Raw genomic sequence first — 21,681 nt, 5'->3', positions numbered from 1 at the left:
TTTGTTCCTACAAATCTTTCTACCCAATTAAATGATGACATGTTTCATATTAATGTATTAAAATATCATTCAATGAACCTTAAATGTTACACATGTCATTATTTAATTTGGTAAGAGAATTTGTAGAAACAAAAAGTAGGAGCATATTTAATTTCTCTTTTTTAATTAAAAAAAATAACTCATAAAAAGTCTAAAATAAATTAAAGGGTAAATTACACCAATCGTCCCTCGTGTAGGTGTCGAAAAACACATTTAGTCCCTATTTTCAAAAATTAACTCAGACGGTCCCTTATTTGTTTTAAACTTACGCGTATCATCCCTATTGACATGGAAAGACTAATTTGCCCTTAGTTATTTCCTTTATCCTTTTTTTATTTCTTTATCAGTTTACATTATATTATATATATATAATAAAAAAAGGGTAAACAATCTCCCCCTCCCGTTCAGTCCCTATTTCTGCAACAAATCACCACCACCACCTATCACCGCTGACTCCCCCGACACCACCACATATCAGCGTCACCACCTCGGATACCACAACCTATCACTGCAAACACCTTCCCTTCCCTTTCCCTAATTTTCTTCTACCTTCGTCCCTCTTCTCACTCGTTCTTATTAACCATCCAAAACCCCAAATCAGTGTACAAAAATTAGACCCCAAACAACCATCCTTATCGTCGTTCTCTCCCTCTGCCTTAAGAACACCAACGACCATCGAAACTACCAATTTCAATCTATCTGCTTCGTGGTGAAACCCAATAATCAAATCGATCCCTCCACTACTCTAATCAAATGTTATTTCTCTGAGCCACAACCATCTCCATCGAAACAATAATTCAATCTTCGAAACCTTGAACTACTGACAAGATTTAATCAACACAAATGAGACCCAGAAACAATGACAGTCACAAGTTCACACCATCTCACTGCAGTCAAAGTCCTAACCTATATTCATCTTCAAAATCGAAACAAGTAACCGATTGAAATCAAGTCCAAGACAAATCCATCGAAATAAAATCAAACCAAACCTGAAACAAACCTCAAAATCAAAATGAAAACCTACATCAGTTTCAATTTCTAGATTTGATGACGATGAAGAAGGAGGAAACCCAAAATTACATCGAAATCAAGTATTTCTCTATCTTATCATGCTACATCTCCATCTCACCCATTTCCTATGGTCTCCTTTTTTGCTTTCATTGAGTCTGTGTCTCTCAACCTATTTCTCTCTCGGTATCATGCTATATCTCCATCTCACTTGACCTCTATCTCGATATCGTATCAGAACACATGTGTGTGTGTGTTTTGGGTTACTCTTTTATCTCCGATCAGTAACAATAGCATGAGGGTTTAGAAGTGAAGGGGTGGATCATGGATGGATTGGAAAAGATGAGAGCAGGTATCGAAGAAGAATGGGGAGAGAGAGTGAGAGATCGATCGGAGGAGGTAGTGGTATTTTCCACTGTAACTGAGAGAGATAGAGTTTATAGAGAGTTGTTATTTTATTTTCTTTGTTAATTTATAAATAATAATAAATAATATTAGAATAATCAAAAAAATAAATATCCAAGGGCATTATCGTCATTTCAAATGAGGCACGGACTACATTCGCAAGAAAAAAGCATATCAGGGACGAAGTGTGCAAGTTTTAAACAAACGAGGGATGATCTGAGTTAATTTTTGAAAATAGGGACTGAACATGCTTTTTGGCATGTGCACGAGGGACGATTGGTGTAATTTACCCTAAATTAAAGTTCACATAAATGTCATTTTTACAAATTGGAAGGACCAAATAAACAATAAATGAAAACACAAGTACCAAGAGCATAAGAGTTCTCGTTGCTGTCTGAATTCGTCTACTTTTGTTAACATTTAAATTACTTACAAAAATGAAAGAAAAGTCAACATTCTCGTCTCTCCTCTGTCGCCCTTTCTTCTTCGTTGACTCGTCGTTTACCTGACGACTTACCGCCGTTGGCTCTGTTCGCCGTTGGTGCGCTATATCACGCTGCTTCAGGTCTCGTTGTCGTTCGTAAACAGGTAATAATTAAGGATATCGAGAATTTCTTTTATATTTTCCGTTTATTCAAATTACTTTTTGTTCAGTTCTGTATGTCAATTAGGATATCGAGAATTTCTAACAAAACTTTGTGCATATTGTGAAAAGTTCTTGATTATTTCTTTTATATTTTCCAATTTATTAACATGATTTTTTACATGTAATTCTTTTTGAATGATATTAAAAGGGAAGCTGAACACTCATAATGAACAAGCTTTAATATTCTATTGTATAAGCTCTATTCCACTGTGCAAAACTTGCTGACTAAACCAGATTGTAAGAAGTTTTGTTCTTGCCAAGTTGTTTCGGATGTTATATTTCCTGAAACAATATTAGGATTTTGTTAGTGCGAAGTTTAATTCATAAATCAGTTAATTAGCGCTCAGTTTATATGGAAATAAACTGGATTAGGTTTTTTTAGCTACAAATTAACAGGGGATTTTTTTAAGATGGGATATTGCTAGTGCAGAGTTTAAATCATAAATCACTTAATTAGTGGTCAGTTTTTTTGGAAATAAACTAGATTAGGTTTTTTAGCTAAAAATTAAAAGCTGTTTCTTTAAATTGTGATATTGCTAGTGCAAAGTTTAAATCATAAATGACTTAATTTGTGCTCCAGTTTATTTGGAAATAAACTGGATTAGATTTTCTTTTGGCTACAAAATAACAGGGGGTTTCTTTTAATTGCAGTCTAATTTGCAGCATTTATATATGCTTGAGTCAGTATACTTGGCTCATGGGTAGATTTTGTTTGATCTTTTCTCACACCTCATAAGGTTCCAGAAGGGAAAACTTGGGATAACTGAACTATGCTTCTTCTAGATGTGCATTTAGTTTTGTAAAATGAAGACACAAACCTGTGAAACCAACATTCATAACTGATGATGTCCGGAGGAAACTGAGTTTCTGAGCTTATTGGGATACACAAACATATAAGGAGAAACAAAACATATATACACAAAATTGAGCAAGGGTGAAGGGTCATCATCACATAACTTATAATGGTTGTCCTCTCTGAATTTTCAGAAGGATCTTCATCATCTTCATCAACTCATGGTCATAGATACGACGTGTTTTTAAGTTTCAGAGGTCTCGACACTCGTAATAGTTTCACTGCTTACCTTCATAAGGCTCTTGTGGATGCCAATATCACTACCTTCTTGGATGATGAAGAGATTGAAACAGGGGAAGATCTGAAACCAGAATTGGAGAGTGCTATTAAAGCATCTAGGGCTTCTGTTATTGTTTTGTCCAAGAATTATGCTAGTTCGTCATGGTGCCTTGATGAATTAGTTTTGATCCTTAAGCAACGTGTGAAATCCAACCAAATTGTCATCCCCGTATTTTATCACGTTGAGCCGACCCATGTCAGGAAACAACAAAGTAGCTTCGGAGATGCAATGGCTAAGCATAGACAGAGGATGGAGGCTGAGACAAATGAAAATAAAAGAAGTCAATGGGATCAAAAGATTGATCGATGGAATAAAGCACTTAAAGAAGTTGCTGATTTGAAAGGGAAGGACGTAACCGGCAGGTAACCACTTTCTTACCCATATCTTCAACTTTCAATTTTGTTTGATCAACACATGGCATTGTAGAAACATAATGAAACCTAGTTGCCCATTAGTGAAATCTTGTATTACAGTGGTGGTCCTTTGGTCTTATTATATGAAAGTTATAACCATGCACATTAGATGCTTATATGGTCGGAACTTAGAAGTGAAAATATGATATATGTTTTATGTGAAAAACTTAATTAAAGTAAGAGCTTAATATGATATAATTTTCAGTTGGGTCTTTGGATAAATTAAATTTTCAGATCTAGTTTACTAGTTTTGGGAATTGTGTTGTACTTATTATTGAAATCAAGTTTCAGGCTAGAGATGGAATTCATTGAAGAAATTGTCCAGGACATCTACCATAGATTACGTTTACCCTTAAACAGTCCTTTGCCACTGCTTATTGGAATGGAGGATTCCATTACATTGGTCACTTCATGGCTGAAAGATGCATCATCACATACGACTGACATACTCACTATTTTGGGTATGGGCGGGATCGGGAAGACATCTTTAGCCAAATATGTCTATGGATTACATTGTCGTGAATTCGAAACAAGCAGCTTTATTGGAAATATCAGTAGGAGATGTGATGAAAAATTTAGTGGGTTGCTTGAGTTACAAAAACAACTCTATGATGATATTTCAAAGGCACGTTCAATCAAAGTTCATGAGGTTTCTATATACACCTCAAAGATACAGAATGTAGTAACTCGTAAAAAAGTGTTCCTAGTTCTTGATGATGTTGATAGTCTCCATCAGTTGGATGCATTACTTGGGAGCAAAGGTTTTCATCCGGGAAGCAAAGTTATAATAACAACAAAAGACGCATGGTTGACAGAGAGCTGTGCACTATTTAAAACAAACGTTAAACCCAATCATGCAAAACACTTTCTTCAAGTCTTAGATGAAACTCCATCACGAAAACTATTGTGTTTTCATGCATTCATGTCCTACACACCCAAGGCAAATTATGAAGAGGTGACAGGAAACTTTGTGAAGTATTGTGAAGGACATCCAATGGCTCTTGAAGTTTTGGGCAAGTCTCTACATAATCGAGATGTAGCATACTGGGAAGATTGGATAAAACAACTAACGAAAGAACCCGGTTCTCCTATAGATAATGTTTTGAGAATGAGCTTCAATTCTTTGCCATCAACAAACGATAAAGATTTGTTTAAGCATATTGCTTGCTTTTTTGTTGGAAAAGATAGAGATGTTACTGAAACGATATTGGAGGCATGTAATATAAACATAAGATCTGGGATCACAAATCTTGTTGACAGATGCCTTCTTAGTATCGGATCGAATAACGAATTGATGATGCATCAATTGCTTCAAAATATGGGAAGATTCATAGTACATCAAGAATCACCTCACAAGCCATGGAAGCGAAGTCGATTATGGTGTCATGAAGAGTCATTCAAAGTATTGAAACAAAATAAGGTAAGAGGCCATGTATACTCATTAGTAATAGGATTAAATGCAAGAAATATGATCGTACTTTCTTTGATTTGTTGATTTCTGCTTTCATTTCTTCCTATTACAACATTATACTTTGAAAAATGTACCTTGTTATTACAATGTCATTCAAATACAAAGCATTTTTGACTGCTAAATTGTATAGATTTATTAGTATATATACACTAGTAAATTTTGTATATAGTATACTAATAAAAATTTGAGAACACAATACTATAATTGGGTATATTATTCAAAGTACAGTGTCTTAAAAAGAAAAAAGAAATTGAAAGTATCAAAGTACAATGTTGTAAACGAATTAAGTTCAAGTAGGATGCTATAATACACAAATAAATGAAAGTATTTTGCTATTTCTTGCCTTTCATTATCCCTTAGTAACATGCATAACTAATAGGTATTTTCAAAGTATTTTGTATTGTCTATATACTTATTATTATTTTTTTGTATTTACATCTCTTCATAGGGTACAGAAAATGTTCTAGGCCTTGTCCTTGATATGCGAATGCTTGAGAAAAAGAAGTTTCATGCATCATTTGAGCTAAAAACAGATGCATTAAGTAACATGGACAATCTGATGCTACTACAACTCAATTATGTGCAAACTACTGGGCCTTATGAGAATTTTTCAGAAGAACTAAGATGGTTGTGTATGCATGGGTTCACTTTAAAGTCTATACCTTCGGACTTGCCGATGGATAATCTGGTTGCTCTTGATATGTCATATAGCAATATTGAATCATTTGGAATTTGTTATAGTAATCCACAACGACTTCAAAAGAGGCAAAAGGTAATTTATCTAAGTTTATTATTTTTCCATGTTCGCTTGATAAAATTCAGTACTATTCTAAGTTATCTCCATATCAGCTGTCAACTGGATTTTTCTTAGAAGACAAAAGGTTGCCTCGATCATTGAAGATTCTAAATTTAAGTTTTTGTCAACAACTTCATAGTCTGGGTGGCTTTGACCAACTCCCTGCACTTGAGAGGTTAATACTTATAGACTGCATTGGTTTGCTTGATGTTTGTGAATCAATTGAGCAATGTGTTGAACTTGTCCATGTTGATCTGAGCTACTGCAACAAGCTTGAAAATCTTCCAAGAATCATAGGCATGTTAAAGAAAGTTAAAACACTATTGATAGAGGGTTGTAATCTCAGTGAATCTCGAATCCAGGTTAAGGATATTGATTCCCCTGAAAAAAGCATAGTAATCTTTTCCCCCGCCATTCCAGAGGCTATACCAACTTATTCAAAATTGTTTACCATATCTTTACCGAGATCTTTAGTAAGCTTGTCGCTTGCAAATAATAACTTGTCGACCGAATCCTTTCCCATGGACTTCAGTAGCCTATCTATGTTAAAGGAATTATATTTAGATGATAATCCCATCGTTTCTCTGCCCTACTGTGTTAAAAGCCTTCCTAAGCTTGAGTCACTTAGTATGGTAAATTGTAATTTGCTGACGTCAGTCGATCATCTTCCACATACACTAACATATTTGGACCTTCATTCTAATTCTAATAAGCCTTTGCTACAAAAAGTTGTGTTTGATCCTGACATGTCCCCGCTCGAGTTGTCAGTAGACTGGAAGATGTTTGCAACTTCGTCATTTGAATTTGAAGGCTTAATCAAAATCCAACCAATGGCTGGTATTGATGAAAAGTTATTACATAGTTTGGGCTGGACTAAGCTAGACTTCCTTAATGAAAGGCGTGTGCGAACTGATGTTTGGTTTTCTGGACCAAAGGAATCTGAAATCCAGGTTTGCTCTTGTTAAGTATGTCTTTCTGTGGATATTATATATATATAATATGGTGATCTAATGAAGGTGGTGGTGTTTGGCAGGTGTATTATGAATTTGGAATATTCAGTACAATTTATGGAGGAGAAGAGATGCCGAATTGGATTACGGAGAGAAGCAGTGGGCCATCAATATCATTTACAATCCCATCATCTCCTAACACGTTTAGAGGATTGAATTTCTGTTGTGTGCTGACATCTCAATTTTTTCTGGAGGAGGGGTTTGGATTTGTAGATGATGTACCTCTTAATTTGCCGGTGATCATAATTAGTAATATTACAAAGAACCTCACTTGGATATACAACCATTACATTGACATAGTCTATCTAAGTGGAATGTATTTGACGTTGTCAAGCCATTGGATGTTTGGGATGAATGAAATGGAATGTGGTGATCACGTTACTATTACTGTTATCCTAGGGCAGAAACCATATGATATTGGTAGTGCAGTTACAAAGGAGTGTGGAGTGAGTTTTGTGTATGATGATGGAAAAGAAGAAGAAGAAGAAGATGTGTTGGGTTATTACAAATCATGGAATCACATCATTGGTCGAGATCTCACGGGATTTCAGTCAACCACTGGAGAATACATCCTAAACAAAATTCGACTTGTGCTGCCTTATGTTGATATGGATATACCAAAATATGACAGTTTGTGTGGAGAAGGCGCCTGTTTTAAAGGTAGATTTCTTTTTTATCTATTACTTTATATCAAAAGCTGATAATAATTAAATGATAGTGCTTTAGTAATAAATAATTCATGATTTGATTTACTGCAATTGTTGTCAAGTCTTTAATCTATTTATTTTCTTTAGATGAGGTGCAGTTCAGAGCTTTCTCTTAAAGGAAGTCCAACTGACTTGAGGATGGCCCCTAAGGTACTTTTATCCCAAAAACTCTTTTCTCATCACCATAATATAAAATCACACAAACCAACAGACTTATGCTTGTGGCTCACCCAACCTTCTCTCATCTCTACAGCTCCGTGATTCTAAGTAGTCTTCTAGTTTTTTTTAATGTTTTCTAATGTTAATGGAATATGATTTTGTTTTTGTGTTATTTTGTCCCAGAGAGTTGGATCTTTTTTGTTTATACATATTTATCTCCTTAGCCAAAAACACACAGCCAATTGCACAACAGGATTGATCACATGAATGACACATATTTTTGTTAATAAACTGACCTTATAGAATATATATTTTTTAAGTAGAACATCAACCTCTTGCATAAATTATCATCCAAATCACCATCCCCTGCCTTTTGCTCTGTTTTTTTTTTTTTTTTTTTTTTTTTTTTTTTTTATATATATATATATATAACTTGTGTGTATTAAGAAACCCATCATCTTCCTCCCATATGTTGTATTATAATAGTTGACATCTGATTTCTTTCATGAAGGTAATATGACTGCAGAAATTCCTCTCAAGCTCCATACATATGCTTGATGTGCTTTAAATTGATAGAAACTTATCAAGATTCAAGCAAAAAATGGATTTGATAGCTTGTCAAAATAACTGGAAAGATGAATGCTATCCTTTATGTTTGTGTAGTGATTTATGTGCTTGCAGAAAAGTAACCAAATGCACAAGTGGATGTCTTAATATATCAAATATTTCCATGAATAATAAATTTTGATGGTTTTTGTAGGCTTAATTAACTCCAAATGTATTTTATAAGTGAATTTGAGAATGTAGCTAGGCAGCACCATGAAAACCATTGTTGTTGCCAAATTTATGGGTGGTCGATACCTTAAATTTTTTCATGTTGATATTTCAGCAATTCTTATAATTAGGTGTGTATTTGAAAGAAAACAATTTTTGATGATTTGATGATAATAGTTTTTTTTTTCTCTTCCTTTTAATGACAGTTTACAAAGAGGGATGAGTCGACTCTGCTAGACACATTAAAAAATAGGCCTTTCGAAAAAACTCGAAACCCGTTCTACCTACCCGACCCGTTCCGAATTCGGGTAGAATGGATCGGGTAGAACGGGTAACGGGTATGAACATTCGGGTAATAGGTTAACCCGATAATAATATAGGTCGGGTTTTAGGTATGAAAATTTATTTTCGGGTATACCCGAATACCCGAATTTGTTTTTTAAATAATACCAAATATACAATGCAGTCATGTACGCACACTTCAAATAAAACAAAACCCTTCGTTTCCTTCAAATGAACAACAGCTCGACAGTCGACACAAACTTGCAAAGGGAATACAACGCTGAAGCTGAAGTTCTGAACCGTCATCACAATTCTCAGTTTCTCACTATCACACGGAATGAAATTAAAAAAGTACATAACATATTATAATCATTTCTATTGTTATTATATATGTACTTGTTAATTGTATGAAGTATTTTTCTACCCGATTCTTTATTAAACCAACCAACATGTAAAAACAAAAAAATAAAGAAAAAAAATTATCAATAAGTGTCATTTAAGATATTTTCGGGTATACCCGATAATTACCCGACCTGACCTCAAACCCGAATACCCGAAACCCGAAAACCCGAATTACAATATAGGTCGGGTATCGGATATTATTTTCTTAAGGAAATACCCGTTCTACCCGAAACCTGAAAATTTTACCCATTCGACACCCCTAGGAAAAAATATGTTTTAAGATTTAGAAGAACTACTAGATAAACATCAAGATATATAAATGTCAGCAACTTGTTAATTTTGGTATAAATTAATATTGAAGTGTTTAAAGTCTGACTTTGTTTTGTTAATTTTGGTATAAATTAATATTGAAATGTTTAAAGTCTGACATTGTTTTGCCTGTTTTGCCATCCAATAACATTTTGATTGATTGTAGAAAAAAGAAGATAAAAATAAAATGTCATAGTCCATGTGATGTGGTTTGGATGTTAGGATATAATTAAGGTCTCGAGATGAAAATGACGTTCACTCCCTTGAGGCCTTGAGATATTAATATATCATGACCTTTTTGTTTCTTTCTAGTTTCTTTACAATATATCACCGCCTCGGCCCTCATAAGCGAAAATCCTGGCATATTGAGTTTTATGTGGTTATTAATGGTTTCACGATAATATCATATGTCATTCTCTAAATGATGTTTGACCTAATAATTTACTATTCCTTTTGGGAAATTTCGCATAAGATAAGATTTTGAAATCATCTCCTTATAAGTAACCCAAATTTGAATCACGGTGTTTTCAAACATATATAACAAGGAGTTTGGGTTGTGAAATTATTATGAATTAGGCCGATTAGCACATCGCTTATGGCGAACCCTTTACATATGTAGCAGTGAAAATGATGCGATTTTAGAAACACAAGAGACCAGAAATGAAACAATTTTCCAATTAAAATTTTAGCCTTTAGCCTTTTGTCCAATACACCATATCCCAAGAAACATGAAACAATTTTAGTTTTTTTTTGTTCTTTTTTAGCCCACAATCGAAATTTGGTTACATAATAGTTTTGGTTCATAAACACAATCATAGCCATAATTTTGGACTCTTATGAATTGTGATGTTGAATTTGATTCGCCAACAAAAAAAAATCATAGTCATAAACATTCATAATAACATAAAAGAATCTTAAACATCTATGATAACAAATTCAAAGTTTAGTAAAAGTCAAATGAATATCGGCGCGGTTACTTTTTTTCAGTGTTTTAAAAAACAGTTTTTTAGTTGAACCGGTATGGTGACCGGTTCAACCAGGTTCTATAATTTTCATATTTTTTCCTATTCTTCTACACATATATACATATATAAATCATGAACTTGACGTTTAGAAGTCCAGACATAATATATATATATATATATATATATATATATATATATATATATATATATATATATATATATATATATATATATATATATATATATATATATAAATAAGTTGTAAATCGATCCAAATATATTAAAATAATACATAATCATAAGTTTTAATGTTTTACATCAATCCATATACGTCGAAAAGAAAATAAAATATAATACCAAAATAAAATATGGTTTCAGATGAATAAAGACATATCATAAAACTTTATAACATATATTATGAAAATGATTTTTTTCCATGTGTTTTCATTCGGTTAAACCGGTTTTTTTGACTGACCAGGTTTTTACTAAAAACCGGTCAGTTCAATCAAATTCAGAAATCGACGTAAAATCAGTGATTGTTAAACCGCTCTCTCTCCCGGTTTCCGGTCCAACCGGTTCGACCGGCCAGTTCAAACTGGTTTTTAAACCATTATTTTTTAAGAGTGAGTTGTTAAGATAAAATTGCATCGAACCGACTTTGACTGGTCTTCGTCAAATTAAGGACCGTAGAGTCGGTTTTTGTATCGTTTTTCAGTTTGTTGCGGGTTTTTCGGTTTCTTTTAGATCTTTTTGATTTTGCTCACCCTACCCATATCCTCGCAATTCTAGGAAGCTATAGTGGATGGTAGGGGAGCCAAATTATGATGAGTTAATTTGAAAATAATTAAGGTCAAGAGTTAAATGTAAATATCCATTGTTTGTCATTATCTTTTATTTTAGTATAATGATAACTTATCAGCCAACAAAATGGTAATTACCAATAATAAAGCATAAACCCTAAGAATAAAGAGGAACCGATCATAAGAGATTCAACTCTCTTCACTCCAAAACCTCTCTTTCACATCCTCTATATTCTCTCCTTAAAAGTCTTGCAAGTCTCGGATTTCGGTAACGATCAAGCAAAGAAGAAGGTTGTGTTTATTTTGCAGATCATACTCTTAGGGTGCGACTTCATGAAATGAACCCTGGTTTGGGTTCTAGCTCATCCAAACGACGCCAAGAAGACGGTTCTAATCAAACCCGCAACAATGCCTATATTTAAGGCGAAACTATGATAAAAAGAAAATTTAGACTAAAACCGTAATATTTTGACAACGACAAGGACCATTCCTGTAATTTACTCAAGAAAATCTAATATCACTAAAAGAGGAAATATCGTGAAAGGTAAAAAGAAAAATCCAACGTCTCTGTGTCTCACCTCTCTCGCCGGCTCCTTTTCTTTCTTCGTTGACTCGCCTTATACCGGCCGACTTCGCGCCGTTCGCTCTGGATTTTTCACTCGATGTCATTTTCGATGGCGTCGCTGTTGGATCGTCCGCATTCTCTCTGCTTCAGGTGTCGCTGTAGCTCTGTATGCAGGTAACTGTGAATGAACATTCTTTCAAGTTAGTTTCACATGTTGTTAGACAATTATATCTGATTAATCAAAAATCACATCATAATTATTTTTTTTTTACATTAATTAGGGATTGAAATTTCGATTATTTCAGTACGGATAGTACAGAGTTTATCCTTGACTTCTTAATTCCTTATATTCCAACTCACAAACACAATGAATAAACTTTAATACGCGATTGTAATAGTTGTACTTTAGTTGTGTTATATGAAACAGGGGTGTTTTCAGCTTTCAGATGCTTTTACTTTTGGCTATTTTCAGATGTTGTAAGTGCAAGTAGGGTTTGGTTGACTTAAACTTTTGTTCCAGGGGCAGCACAAAGCAATGCTTTCACATGGTTTTTGAAAATAAAAAAGATGCAACTCAAAATTGATGATGATGTATATATTCTTGTGTATGATGTTAATTTATCTTTAAAGTTTCATCTAGTATAGACCTTGTAATTAAAAGCTTAGAGATGGTGGGACTTGTGACTTTCAAAAACTTATCATGTGGAGCAACCCATCAATATTCTATACTAGATTTAATGATAGAAAAATTCACATTTCAAAAGATGTTCTTATTAATTCCAGGGACTTTTTCTTGCGTTTGTCTTTTAGTTGATGGTGTTAATTAACTGAGTAACCAAACTTTAAACAATTCTCATCTTAATGTTATGGCAATTCTATATCAATACATAGCTGCACATATGTTGGTTCTTTCTATTTGTTTCTTATTTTCAAAGCATATTAAATTCAGATAAAAAGTTTGGAGGCCAGTGCATATGTTTTGTTATTCAAACACTTAAAAGTTTTATTTTGTAGAAAATAAAGTAATAATTTGGATTTTCTGTAGAGACATTATGCATGGGATCCTGAGATTGAGAAGCTTTTTCTTGTTAATTTGGGGATCTTTAAACAATCATGTCAATAAACTTATTCTTTTTGGTTTTAATCACTTCAGTTATTTATTTATTTATTTATTTATTTATTTATTATTATTATTATTATTATTATTATTATTATAAGGATGTAAGGTTTTATTGTTTAGGTTTAAATTGTTTGATGAGACTTCAGTTGCATAAGGTATTAATATAAGCATATTAACTCACTTAGCCTTATGTGTTGGTTGTTTCAGAAGCATATTTATTCACACAGAAAAGTTCAAGGTGTATCTGTCTGGTTTATTAAACACTTCAGTTTATATTTTGAAGACTATAAGCTGTTATTTTAGAGTTAAACTGTTTGATGGCATAAGGTATTAATAAATTTGATTTTATGTAGACTGTAGAGACACTATGTATGGGATCTTGAGATTGAGGCACAAGTAAGGAAATCCTGGGATCCAAAAGCTTGGGAACACAATAATTACTCTCAGAGCTTATTGGGAGACACCCACATATAAGGAGAAACAAAAAATAATTACACAAAATTGTGGAAGCCTGAAGGGTCCTCAAACCATAACTCATAATGGTTCTTCTCTCTGAACATTCTGAAGGATCTTCATCTTCTTCATCAACTCATAAAGGTCATAGATATGACGTATTTTTAAGTTTTAGAGGTTTTGGCGCTCGTCATAGTTTCATTAGTCACCTTTATAAAGCCCTCATACTTGTCAATATCAGTACCTTCTTGGATAATAAAGAGATTGAAATCGGGGAAGATCTGAAACCAGGATTGGAGAGTGCCATTAAAGCATCTAGGGCTTCTATTATCGTGTTGTCCAAAAATTATGCCACTTCCACTTGGTGTCTTGATGAACTGGTGTTGATCCTTGAGCAACGGAGGACATCCAATCATGTTGTTATTCCCATATTTTATCATGTTGAACCCACCCAAGTCAGGAGGCAAAAAAGTAGCTTTGGAGAGGATGGAGGAAGAGACAGATGCAAATAAAAGAAGTAAATTGGCTGAAAAGATGGACAGGTGGAATAAAGCACTTACAGAAATTGCTAATTTAAAAGGGAAGCACATAAATGACAGGTAACTCTTTCTTACCCATATTTCCATTTATACTCCTTGATTTTGTTTAGTTAGCGCATGAAAAGTTGATATCATCTTCTACCTATGCATTTAGAATTTTTTAATCATTAAATAAGCATATATTTTTTATGTATTGAAATTGGATAAATAAATGTTTGAAATTAATTCGAATTTTGCAATTATTTGATCTCATAAATTAATTTATATAGGTAGGTTTACCAACCATCCTGCTTGTTTTTATTCACATTTGATAAGTGTCTTTTTTTTTTTCATAAATTATTTTATTTCGATCAACCATTTTAATGATTTTCGTATGCTTTCTTTTAAAAGCGAATGTTTTGAATGGCTGATATGTGTCTACTGCGTTTAGCCTTTTAATATCATTCTACCTTCAAATCATATCATCTTTTATTAGGATAAATAATTGCTCTTATGTGTAAGTAGTAAAGTTTAACCATTAACTATTCTATGACATTTTCTTCATATTAATGCAAAACCACATTGATATTTAAGTTTGATGGTCTTGCAGAAACATAATGAAATTCGGTCGTCTATTAATGAAATCATATATTACATTGGTGGCTCTGGTCTTTTTATAGATTACAATTTTGACCTTCCACGTTTCATGCTCATATGGTTAGAAGTGCAAATATGATAATTATTTGATGTTAAAAAAATTAGTTAGGAATTAACTTAATATGATATAAATTTTATTTGGATATCCTGGTAACTTGAATCTCCAATCTAGTATATTAGTTTTTTGGATTGTGTTTTGTGGTTCTTACTCAAATCAAGTTTCAGGGAAGAGGCGGATTTTATCGAAGAAATTGTTAAAGACATCTACCGTAGATTACTCATATCCTCAAGGTTTCCACTGCCACAACTTACTGGGATGGGCAATTCTGTTAACTTCATCACTTCATGGTTGAAAGATGCATCATCACATACAACAGATATACTCACTATTTTGGGTATGGGTGGGATGGGGAAGACAACTTTAGCAAAATATATCTATGTGTTGAATTCTCATGAATTTGACACAAGCAGCTTCATTGAAGATATTAGTAGGAGATGTGATGGAAAGTATAATGGGCTGCTTGATGTACAAAAACAACTTTATGATGATATTTCAAAACCAAGTTCAGTTCAAGTTCAAGTTCATGATGTTTCTATTTACACATCAATGATAGAGAATGTAGTATCCCATAAAGAAAAGGTGTTACTAGTTCTTGATGATATTAGTAGTCCCGACCAGTTGGATGCATTACTTGGAAGCAAAGGGTTTTGTACAGGAAGCAAAATTATAATAACAACAAAGGACGCATGGTTGACACGTTGTTCACTATTCAAAATGAACATTAATCCCAAGTATGAACATCACAAGCTTGAATGCTTATCTAAGATTGAATCACGAAGTTTTTTCTGTTTTCATGCATTCGTGGGCAATAACCCTGAGCCAGATTATGAACAGGTGTTAGAAAAGCTTGTGGATTATTGTGGAGGACATCCAATGGCTCTTAAAGTTTTGGGCAGGTCTCTACATAAGCAAAAGGTAGCTTATTGGGAGGGGTATCTGGACAGGCTGAAGAAAGAAAATGATTCCCCTATAAATAATATCTTAAGAATGAGCTTTGACTCTTTGCCATCAGAAAATGATAAAGACTTGTTTAAGCATATTGCTTGTATTTTTGTTGGAATGGATATAGATGTTACTGTAACAATATTAGAGGCATGTGATAAAGAAACTAAAAGTGGGATCACGAATCTCATCGACAAATGCCTTCTTAGTATCGGATGGAATAAAGAGTTGGTGATGCATCAGTTGGTTCAAGAGATGGGAAGATTTGTGGTACGTGAAGAATCACTTTACAAGCCTTGGAAACGAAGTCGAATATGGGATCATGACTCATTGAGTGTGTTGAAACAAAAAAAGGTAAGAGGCCATGTATACTTTTTTACAGTATTTTGTATTTCCATGTAATATTTATGACATTTTTAAAATATATATGCATCCTTGTTCTTCTTAGGGTACGGAAAATGTTTTAGGCCTCACCCTTGACATGAGAATGCTTGAGAAAAAGAAGTTATGTGGATCAGTTGAGTTGAATACAGATGCATTGAGTAAGATGGATAGGCTAATGCTGCTACAACTCAATTATGTGCAAATCACCGGCTCTTACAACAAATTTCCAGAAGAATTAAGATGGTTGTGTATGCATGGGTCCTCTTTGAAGTCTATACCTTCAAACTTACCGATGGAGAACTTGGTTGCTCTTGACATGTCGTATAGCAATATTGAATCCTTTGGGAATTTTTATAGCAATACAAAAAGACTTCATAAGTGGCTAAAGGTAACTGATCTCCATTTATTGTTCTTCCCTGTTCACATGATAAACCTCACTACTATTCTAACTTATCTCCATTTCTGCAGCTAACTGGATCATGCTTTGAAGGCAAGAGGTTGCCTCCATCATTGAAGATTTTAAATTTAAGTTTTTGTGAACAACTTCTTAGTCTGGGTGGTTTCGGCCAACTCCCTGCACTTGAGAAGTTAATACTTAAAGGCTGTGTTGGTTTGCTTGAGATTTGTGAATCGATTGAGCAATGTTTCGAACTTGTCCTCGTTGATCTTAGTTACTGCAACAAGCTTAAGAAACTTTCAAGAATCACAGGCATGTTAAACAAAGTTAAAACGCTATTGCTAGATGGTTGTAATCTCGGTGAATCTCGAATTGAGATTAAGGATATGAATTCAGCCGAATTGCTTAAGGCCAATAACACCGACTTGAACACAAAAGCCGCTTCCAGGGCCGTTCTCGAGGTCATACCCAGTGATTCCAAGTTCTTTGTGATTTCTTTACCAAGCACTTTAGTCACGTTGTCACTAGCAGATAATAATTTGTCCAATGAATCCTTTCCTGTAGACTTCAGATGCCTAGCCATGTTAAGGGAATTATTTTTAGATAAAAATCCTGTTGTTTCTCTGCCTCATTGTGTGAAAAACCTTCCTAGGCTTCAAATGCTTAGTATGCAAGACTGTAAAATGCTGACGTCAGTTGAACATCCTCCACAAACACTAACATACTTGAACCTTTATTCGAAGTATAAGCCTTTGCTACGGAAAGTTGTTTTTGACACAAAAATGTCCCCACTCGATATCTTTATAGAGTTGAAGACACTATTACCTTCATTGTTTGAATTTGAAGGCTTGGTCAAAATCCAACCAATGGCAGGTGTTGAAGAAATGGTATTACATGGTTTGGGCTGGACTAAGCTAGATATCCTTCACGAAAGGGGTATACTAACTTCTTCATGCGACAGAACATATGTGGAATCTGAAATCCAGGTTTGCTCTACTTCGATTATATATATCTTTGTATATATAATTAATGAAGGTTGTTTTTTTGGCAGATGTATTATGAATTTGGAATATTCAGCACAATTTATGGAGGCAAAGAGATGCCGAATTGGATTACAGATAGAAACCCAGGGCCATCAACATCATTTACCATCCCGTCATCTCTGAACAAGCTCAGAGGATTGAATTTCTGCTATGTACAGATGTCATTGGATGTTGAGTTCAAATATTTGCCAATGATCATAATTAGTAACAAAACAAAGAGCTGCACCTGGATATACGACCATTGTATTGACGGAGTAATCGATGTCGGTGAACAGTGTTTCACATTTTTAAGCCATTGGATGTTTGGGATGAATGATATGGAAGTTGGTGACCACATTACTATTACTGTGAGGGAGAACAGATTTCATGTTTGCAAGCAAGATACACAGATGTGTGGGGTTAGTTTTATTTATGATGATGGGGCAACGGATGAAGAAGAAGATGTGTTGAGTTATTACAAGTCATGGAATCACATCATTGGTGGAGATCTCACTGGATTTCAGTTAACAACAGGAGAATATATTCTGAACAAAAGTCGAATTCTGCTGCGTGATGTTGATAGTGTTCTACAGCCGTATCAGTATTTGTGTGGAGAAGATGCCAGCTTTAAAGGTAGACATCATTCTTAAGTATTACTATATATCTAGTATTTTTGTTGCAAGAACATAATATAGACCACACAACCCACACTTGTCTCCTTACATAGACAATATCCATCAGAAGTTCACACAACAATTTCTTCCACCATCAATATATATGCATAATAGCTAGGGCTATCCATGTTTTCTCTGATCTCAAATATAACCATATCCAGCGATGCATATTTGGGACATGGAAATCCGAACCCAACACTGTTGGAATAACCCAGAAAATTCAAAAATGTGGCAGTATATTTAGTTGGTGTTTATATTTTCCTGTAATTTAGTAGATATAAAGCTAGAAGTTAGTTCTGTTTTTCATGTGACTTTTTAGAGTTCAATATAAAATGCAGCAGTAATTTTCCTCTGTTTGTTTTTCTTACTCTCTGTTTTTCTGTGTACAAGGGAGAGATCATTACAACCAATTCGCAAGCTAATAATAACTAAAGTGATATTGTGCTAAAATCCCCCTACACAACATCCATAACTTCTTTTAGTAGTCTTTTAATGATAAATAATGTGAATTTATGCAATCATTGTCAGATCTTTAATCTATTTCTTTTCATTAGATAAGCGAGTGCACTTCAGAGCTTTCTCTGAAACGGAATCCGGCATGCCGGAGGATGGAATCCAAGGTACTTTTATTTCCCAAAACTAATTTTTCTTGACATAAATAAAAAAAATACAAAAACCAATTGTCATAGCTTGTTCTAATATGTTTTCATGAAAATAAATATATTTCAAGCTGTCAGTCAAGACTAAGTGTTAGCTCAACCGACTTGCAATTGTGGCTCAGTGGACCTTTGCTCATCTCTACAACTTTGCAACTCATATCAATCTTCTTTTTAGTTCGTTCTTATGTTCAAATGGCAATGAATGTGTTTTTTGTTTTGGCGTTTTGTTATCTCAAACAGTTGGATCTTCCAAATATGCATATTTTCTATTTATTAAATACTGGGCTGGATCTATTATATTTGTACATAGTTTCAAAAAAAACACACACAGCCTATTGCACAACATAATCGATCATATGATTGACGTACATTTGTGTGCTAATAAAGTGGCTTTATGCTCAAAGTTTACTAATATATACTTGTTTCTTTTCAAAGATAGAACAAGTTATACATCATACCTTTTGTATAAATTATCATCTAAAAGCACATATTGAATCCCCACAAATGCTGGTTCAAAATCACCACATTCTGCCCTTTGCTCTGTTTTTAGCTTTAACTTACATGTCTTTAGAAAACCGGTCATCTACATCTCTTAAGTTGTCATAGTTCTCTTCTGATTTCTTTTTGTTTCTTTCATCAAGTGGAAGTCTATGTAGAAGTGCTAGACATGATTTTTATTTGACTGAAACGTATTAAAATTCAAGGTGTATGTTTAATGTATCCAACAAATTATAAGTTCTAAGTTGTATGTTACCCTTTATAATCGTATAATAATTTATGTTCTTGAAGAAAAATAAATAAATGCACAGAGAGTGTCGTATAATATATCCATCACATTATAACAATGTCTACTGATGGACAACAACAATGTGGTATCATATTAAACGTAATGGCAACAAATTATACATAAATGAACATGAACATATTAATAGAACTCAAAGTTATGATTTATTTCTCAAACATTTGGGATATAAATACAAAAGAGTAAAACCAAACTTCCAATGATGCAGGAAGAATATAAGAAAACAAATAAGGCAAATGATAAGAATAAATATAGGAAGATACGTGATTTCCTTTACTCCCCCTCAAGTTGGAGTTTGTAGATTTCGAATACACAACTTGTCAATATATTTGCAATTTAAAGCCGTCTTCTTTTTAGTTCATTTTTATGTTTCCTAATTGCAATAACAGTGTTTTTTTTTTTTTGGTATTATGTTGTCCCAAAGAGTTGGATCTTCCAAACGTTCATGATCAAAGTTTGTCCAATACATGTTTTTGTGGTAATAAACTGATCTTATGCTCAAAACTGACCAATACATATTTGTTTCTTAAAGATTCATCAAGGTTTGCATACTCTTCTCACTTCATTCTGCAACAAACTGAGATAATTGTTGATGAAACATTGGTCATAGTCAATTGCAATAAAACATACAAACATCAATCCTCTCATCTGTAAGAAATCAATCACATGAGGCGTAAAGAGAAAATATGCTCGCGACTGTTTTTCTTTAATTTCATAACCTTCTATAACATCGAGTTTTAAATTGGTTCCACATACAAACTAATAAATATGAAAAACTAAAATATTCTAAAATGTGATGAGGAACAAATTAAACACTTTTATGATGATCATCTTAAATATGAAATAGCAAAATATGCAACAAACGAAAATATATATAAAAAAGATCTAATAGAACAAAATTGATAACCTAAAACAGGTAACGTTTCTATTCATCAAAATAAATTCCTTGATGATTTTTTAGCCAATGATTTTCATTTCTTTCCAACATACAGAGGATTAGACGATAACTTCTGACAATTAATAACTAGCTGTATTATCTTGAATATTCCAAGATAAATTGTAACATAAAAAAAATCCATAATATAGTTTCAAGCAATAAAATATATCTAGTTTGAAAAAATACATCAATAATCTGATATATTATTAAGTTTAATTACTAAACTCTAAAGGGAGCTAGTCAACACACAATGCTCTACAAAATAATTTCAAAAGCCAAAAGCTCAAAAAGGACACATCACAAACCTCTTTTCACAATTTTTATTTAACAGGTTTCAATCCACTGCCAAAGGCCATGTTGCGAGTTATTTAAACGCACATATGACATTTAGTTAGCCCAATAAATAATTGATTTAGGCCCAAATCCTATGGACTTCGTAATCATATCTTTCCAGCCATTGTTCTAAATTTATGTGTCCTATCTTGGCAATTATTTATTTCAGTTAGACAAGGAATTTTAACATTTATTATCTATATTGCAATAACTAAATCGGGAACCAACGTGCACAAGAAAACTACGACTTCAGAATCAATTCATATTATTTTTTTATTATCAAAATGAAATCAAACCATGACCTGAAAATGAGTTTTATTTCTACATATCAACCTACAACGGGTTCAAACATACCAGGGCTAAACTAACAACATAACAACGGTTTGAGACGGGACTTCAAGTTTGAGTCCTTTTTTAGTGTGTGAGACCGAATATATACGACTTTTGAGAAGTGACACACTAACACTCCATAATCATAAGGAAACCGGGATTATCAAAATCATCTCCATCAATCTCATGCCTTCTTTCACTGCATCCGCATATTCTTTTTGAATTAAAATGAATTGTGGTACATAGGGCTTTAAACAAACTAAAAGTTTGGTGAACCGTTCACTAGGAAGTTTGTTTATGTTCGTTTATTTAATAAATGAATGAACATTAATACAAATTCTCGTTTGTTTAGTTAAATGAACGAACATGAACAATGATCTCGTTTGTTCATTTATGTTCGTGAACGTTTGTTTATGTTGTTCATTTACGTTCGTTTATATTCGTTTGTTTAAGTTTATTTATGTTCATATGTAACAGCCCGGAATTCCAGGTATTGTTATATTTATGA

The 21,681-nt window shown here is 33.4% G+C and overlaps 2 protein-coding genes across 6 annotated transcripts; both read left to right on the top strand.

Annotated features, from left to right (window-relative positions):
- The first annotated feature begins 1,876 nt into the window (after window positions 1-1,876).
- Window positions 1,877-9,273, top strand: LOC145100110 (disease resistance protein RUN1-like). Of its 2 annotated transcripts, none has more exons than XM_079037511.1 (8): window positions 1,877-2,040; window positions 2,750-3,593; window positions 3,936-5,064; window positions 5,564-5,887; window positions 5,965-6,861; window positions 6,945-7,581; window positions 7,716-7,778; window positions 8,768-9,273. In XM_079037511.1, the coding sequence occupies exons 2-7, from the start codon at window positions 3,061-3,063 to the stop codon at window positions 7,742-7,744; spliced, it is 3,549 nt and encodes a 1,182-aa protein (XP_078893637.1). In that variant the 5' UTR covers window positions 1,877-2,040; window positions 2,750-3,060; the 3' UTR covers window positions 7,745-7,778; window positions 8,768-9,273. The 2 variants fall into 2 exon arrangements, with proteins under 2 accessions (XP_078893637.1, XP_078893633.1); XM_079037507.1 differs by lacking the exon at window positions 8,768-9,273 and adding an exon at window positions 8,299-8,699.
- Window positions 9,274-11,860: 2,587 nt separating this feature from the next.
- On the top strand, window positions 11,861-19,049 carry LOC145100130 (disease resistance protein RUN1-like). Of its 4 annotated transcripts, none has more exons than XM_079037529.1 (9): window positions 11,861-12,058; window positions 12,405-12,433; window positions 13,996-14,056; window positions 14,858-15,989; window positions 16,084-16,407; window positions 16,488-17,402; window positions 17,468-18,071; window positions 18,667-18,732; window positions 18,843-19,049. In XM_079037529.1, exons 1-9 carry the CDS (start codon window positions 11,982-11,984, stop codon window positions 18,857-18,859), a joined length of 3,225 nt encoding a protein of 1,074 aa, XP_078893655.1. In that variant the 5' UTR covers window positions 11,861-11,981; the 3' UTR covers window positions 18,860-19,049. The 4 variants fall into 4 exon arrangements, with proteins under 4 accessions (XP_078893655.1, XP_078893658.1, XP_078893650.1 ...); XM_079037532.1 differs by having other exon boundaries at window positions 12,357-12,433; XM_079037524.1 differs by lacking the exon at window positions 12,405-12,433 and having other exon boundaries at window positions 13,358-14,056; window positions 18,850-19,049.
- The last annotated feature ends 2,632 nt before the right edge of the window (window positions 19,050-21,681 follow it).

The sequence above is a fragment of the Lactuca serriola genome, chromosome 1, assembly GCF_051521515.1.
Source record: "Lactuca serriola cultivar US96UC23 chromosome 1, Lser_US96UC23_V15, whole genome shotgun sequence".
NCBI classification, from domain to species: Eukaryota; Viridiplantae; Streptophyta; class Magnoliopsida; order Asterales; family Asteraceae; genus Lactuca; species Lactuca serriola.
This window is presented reverse-complemented; position numbering and strand designations above follow the sequence as displayed.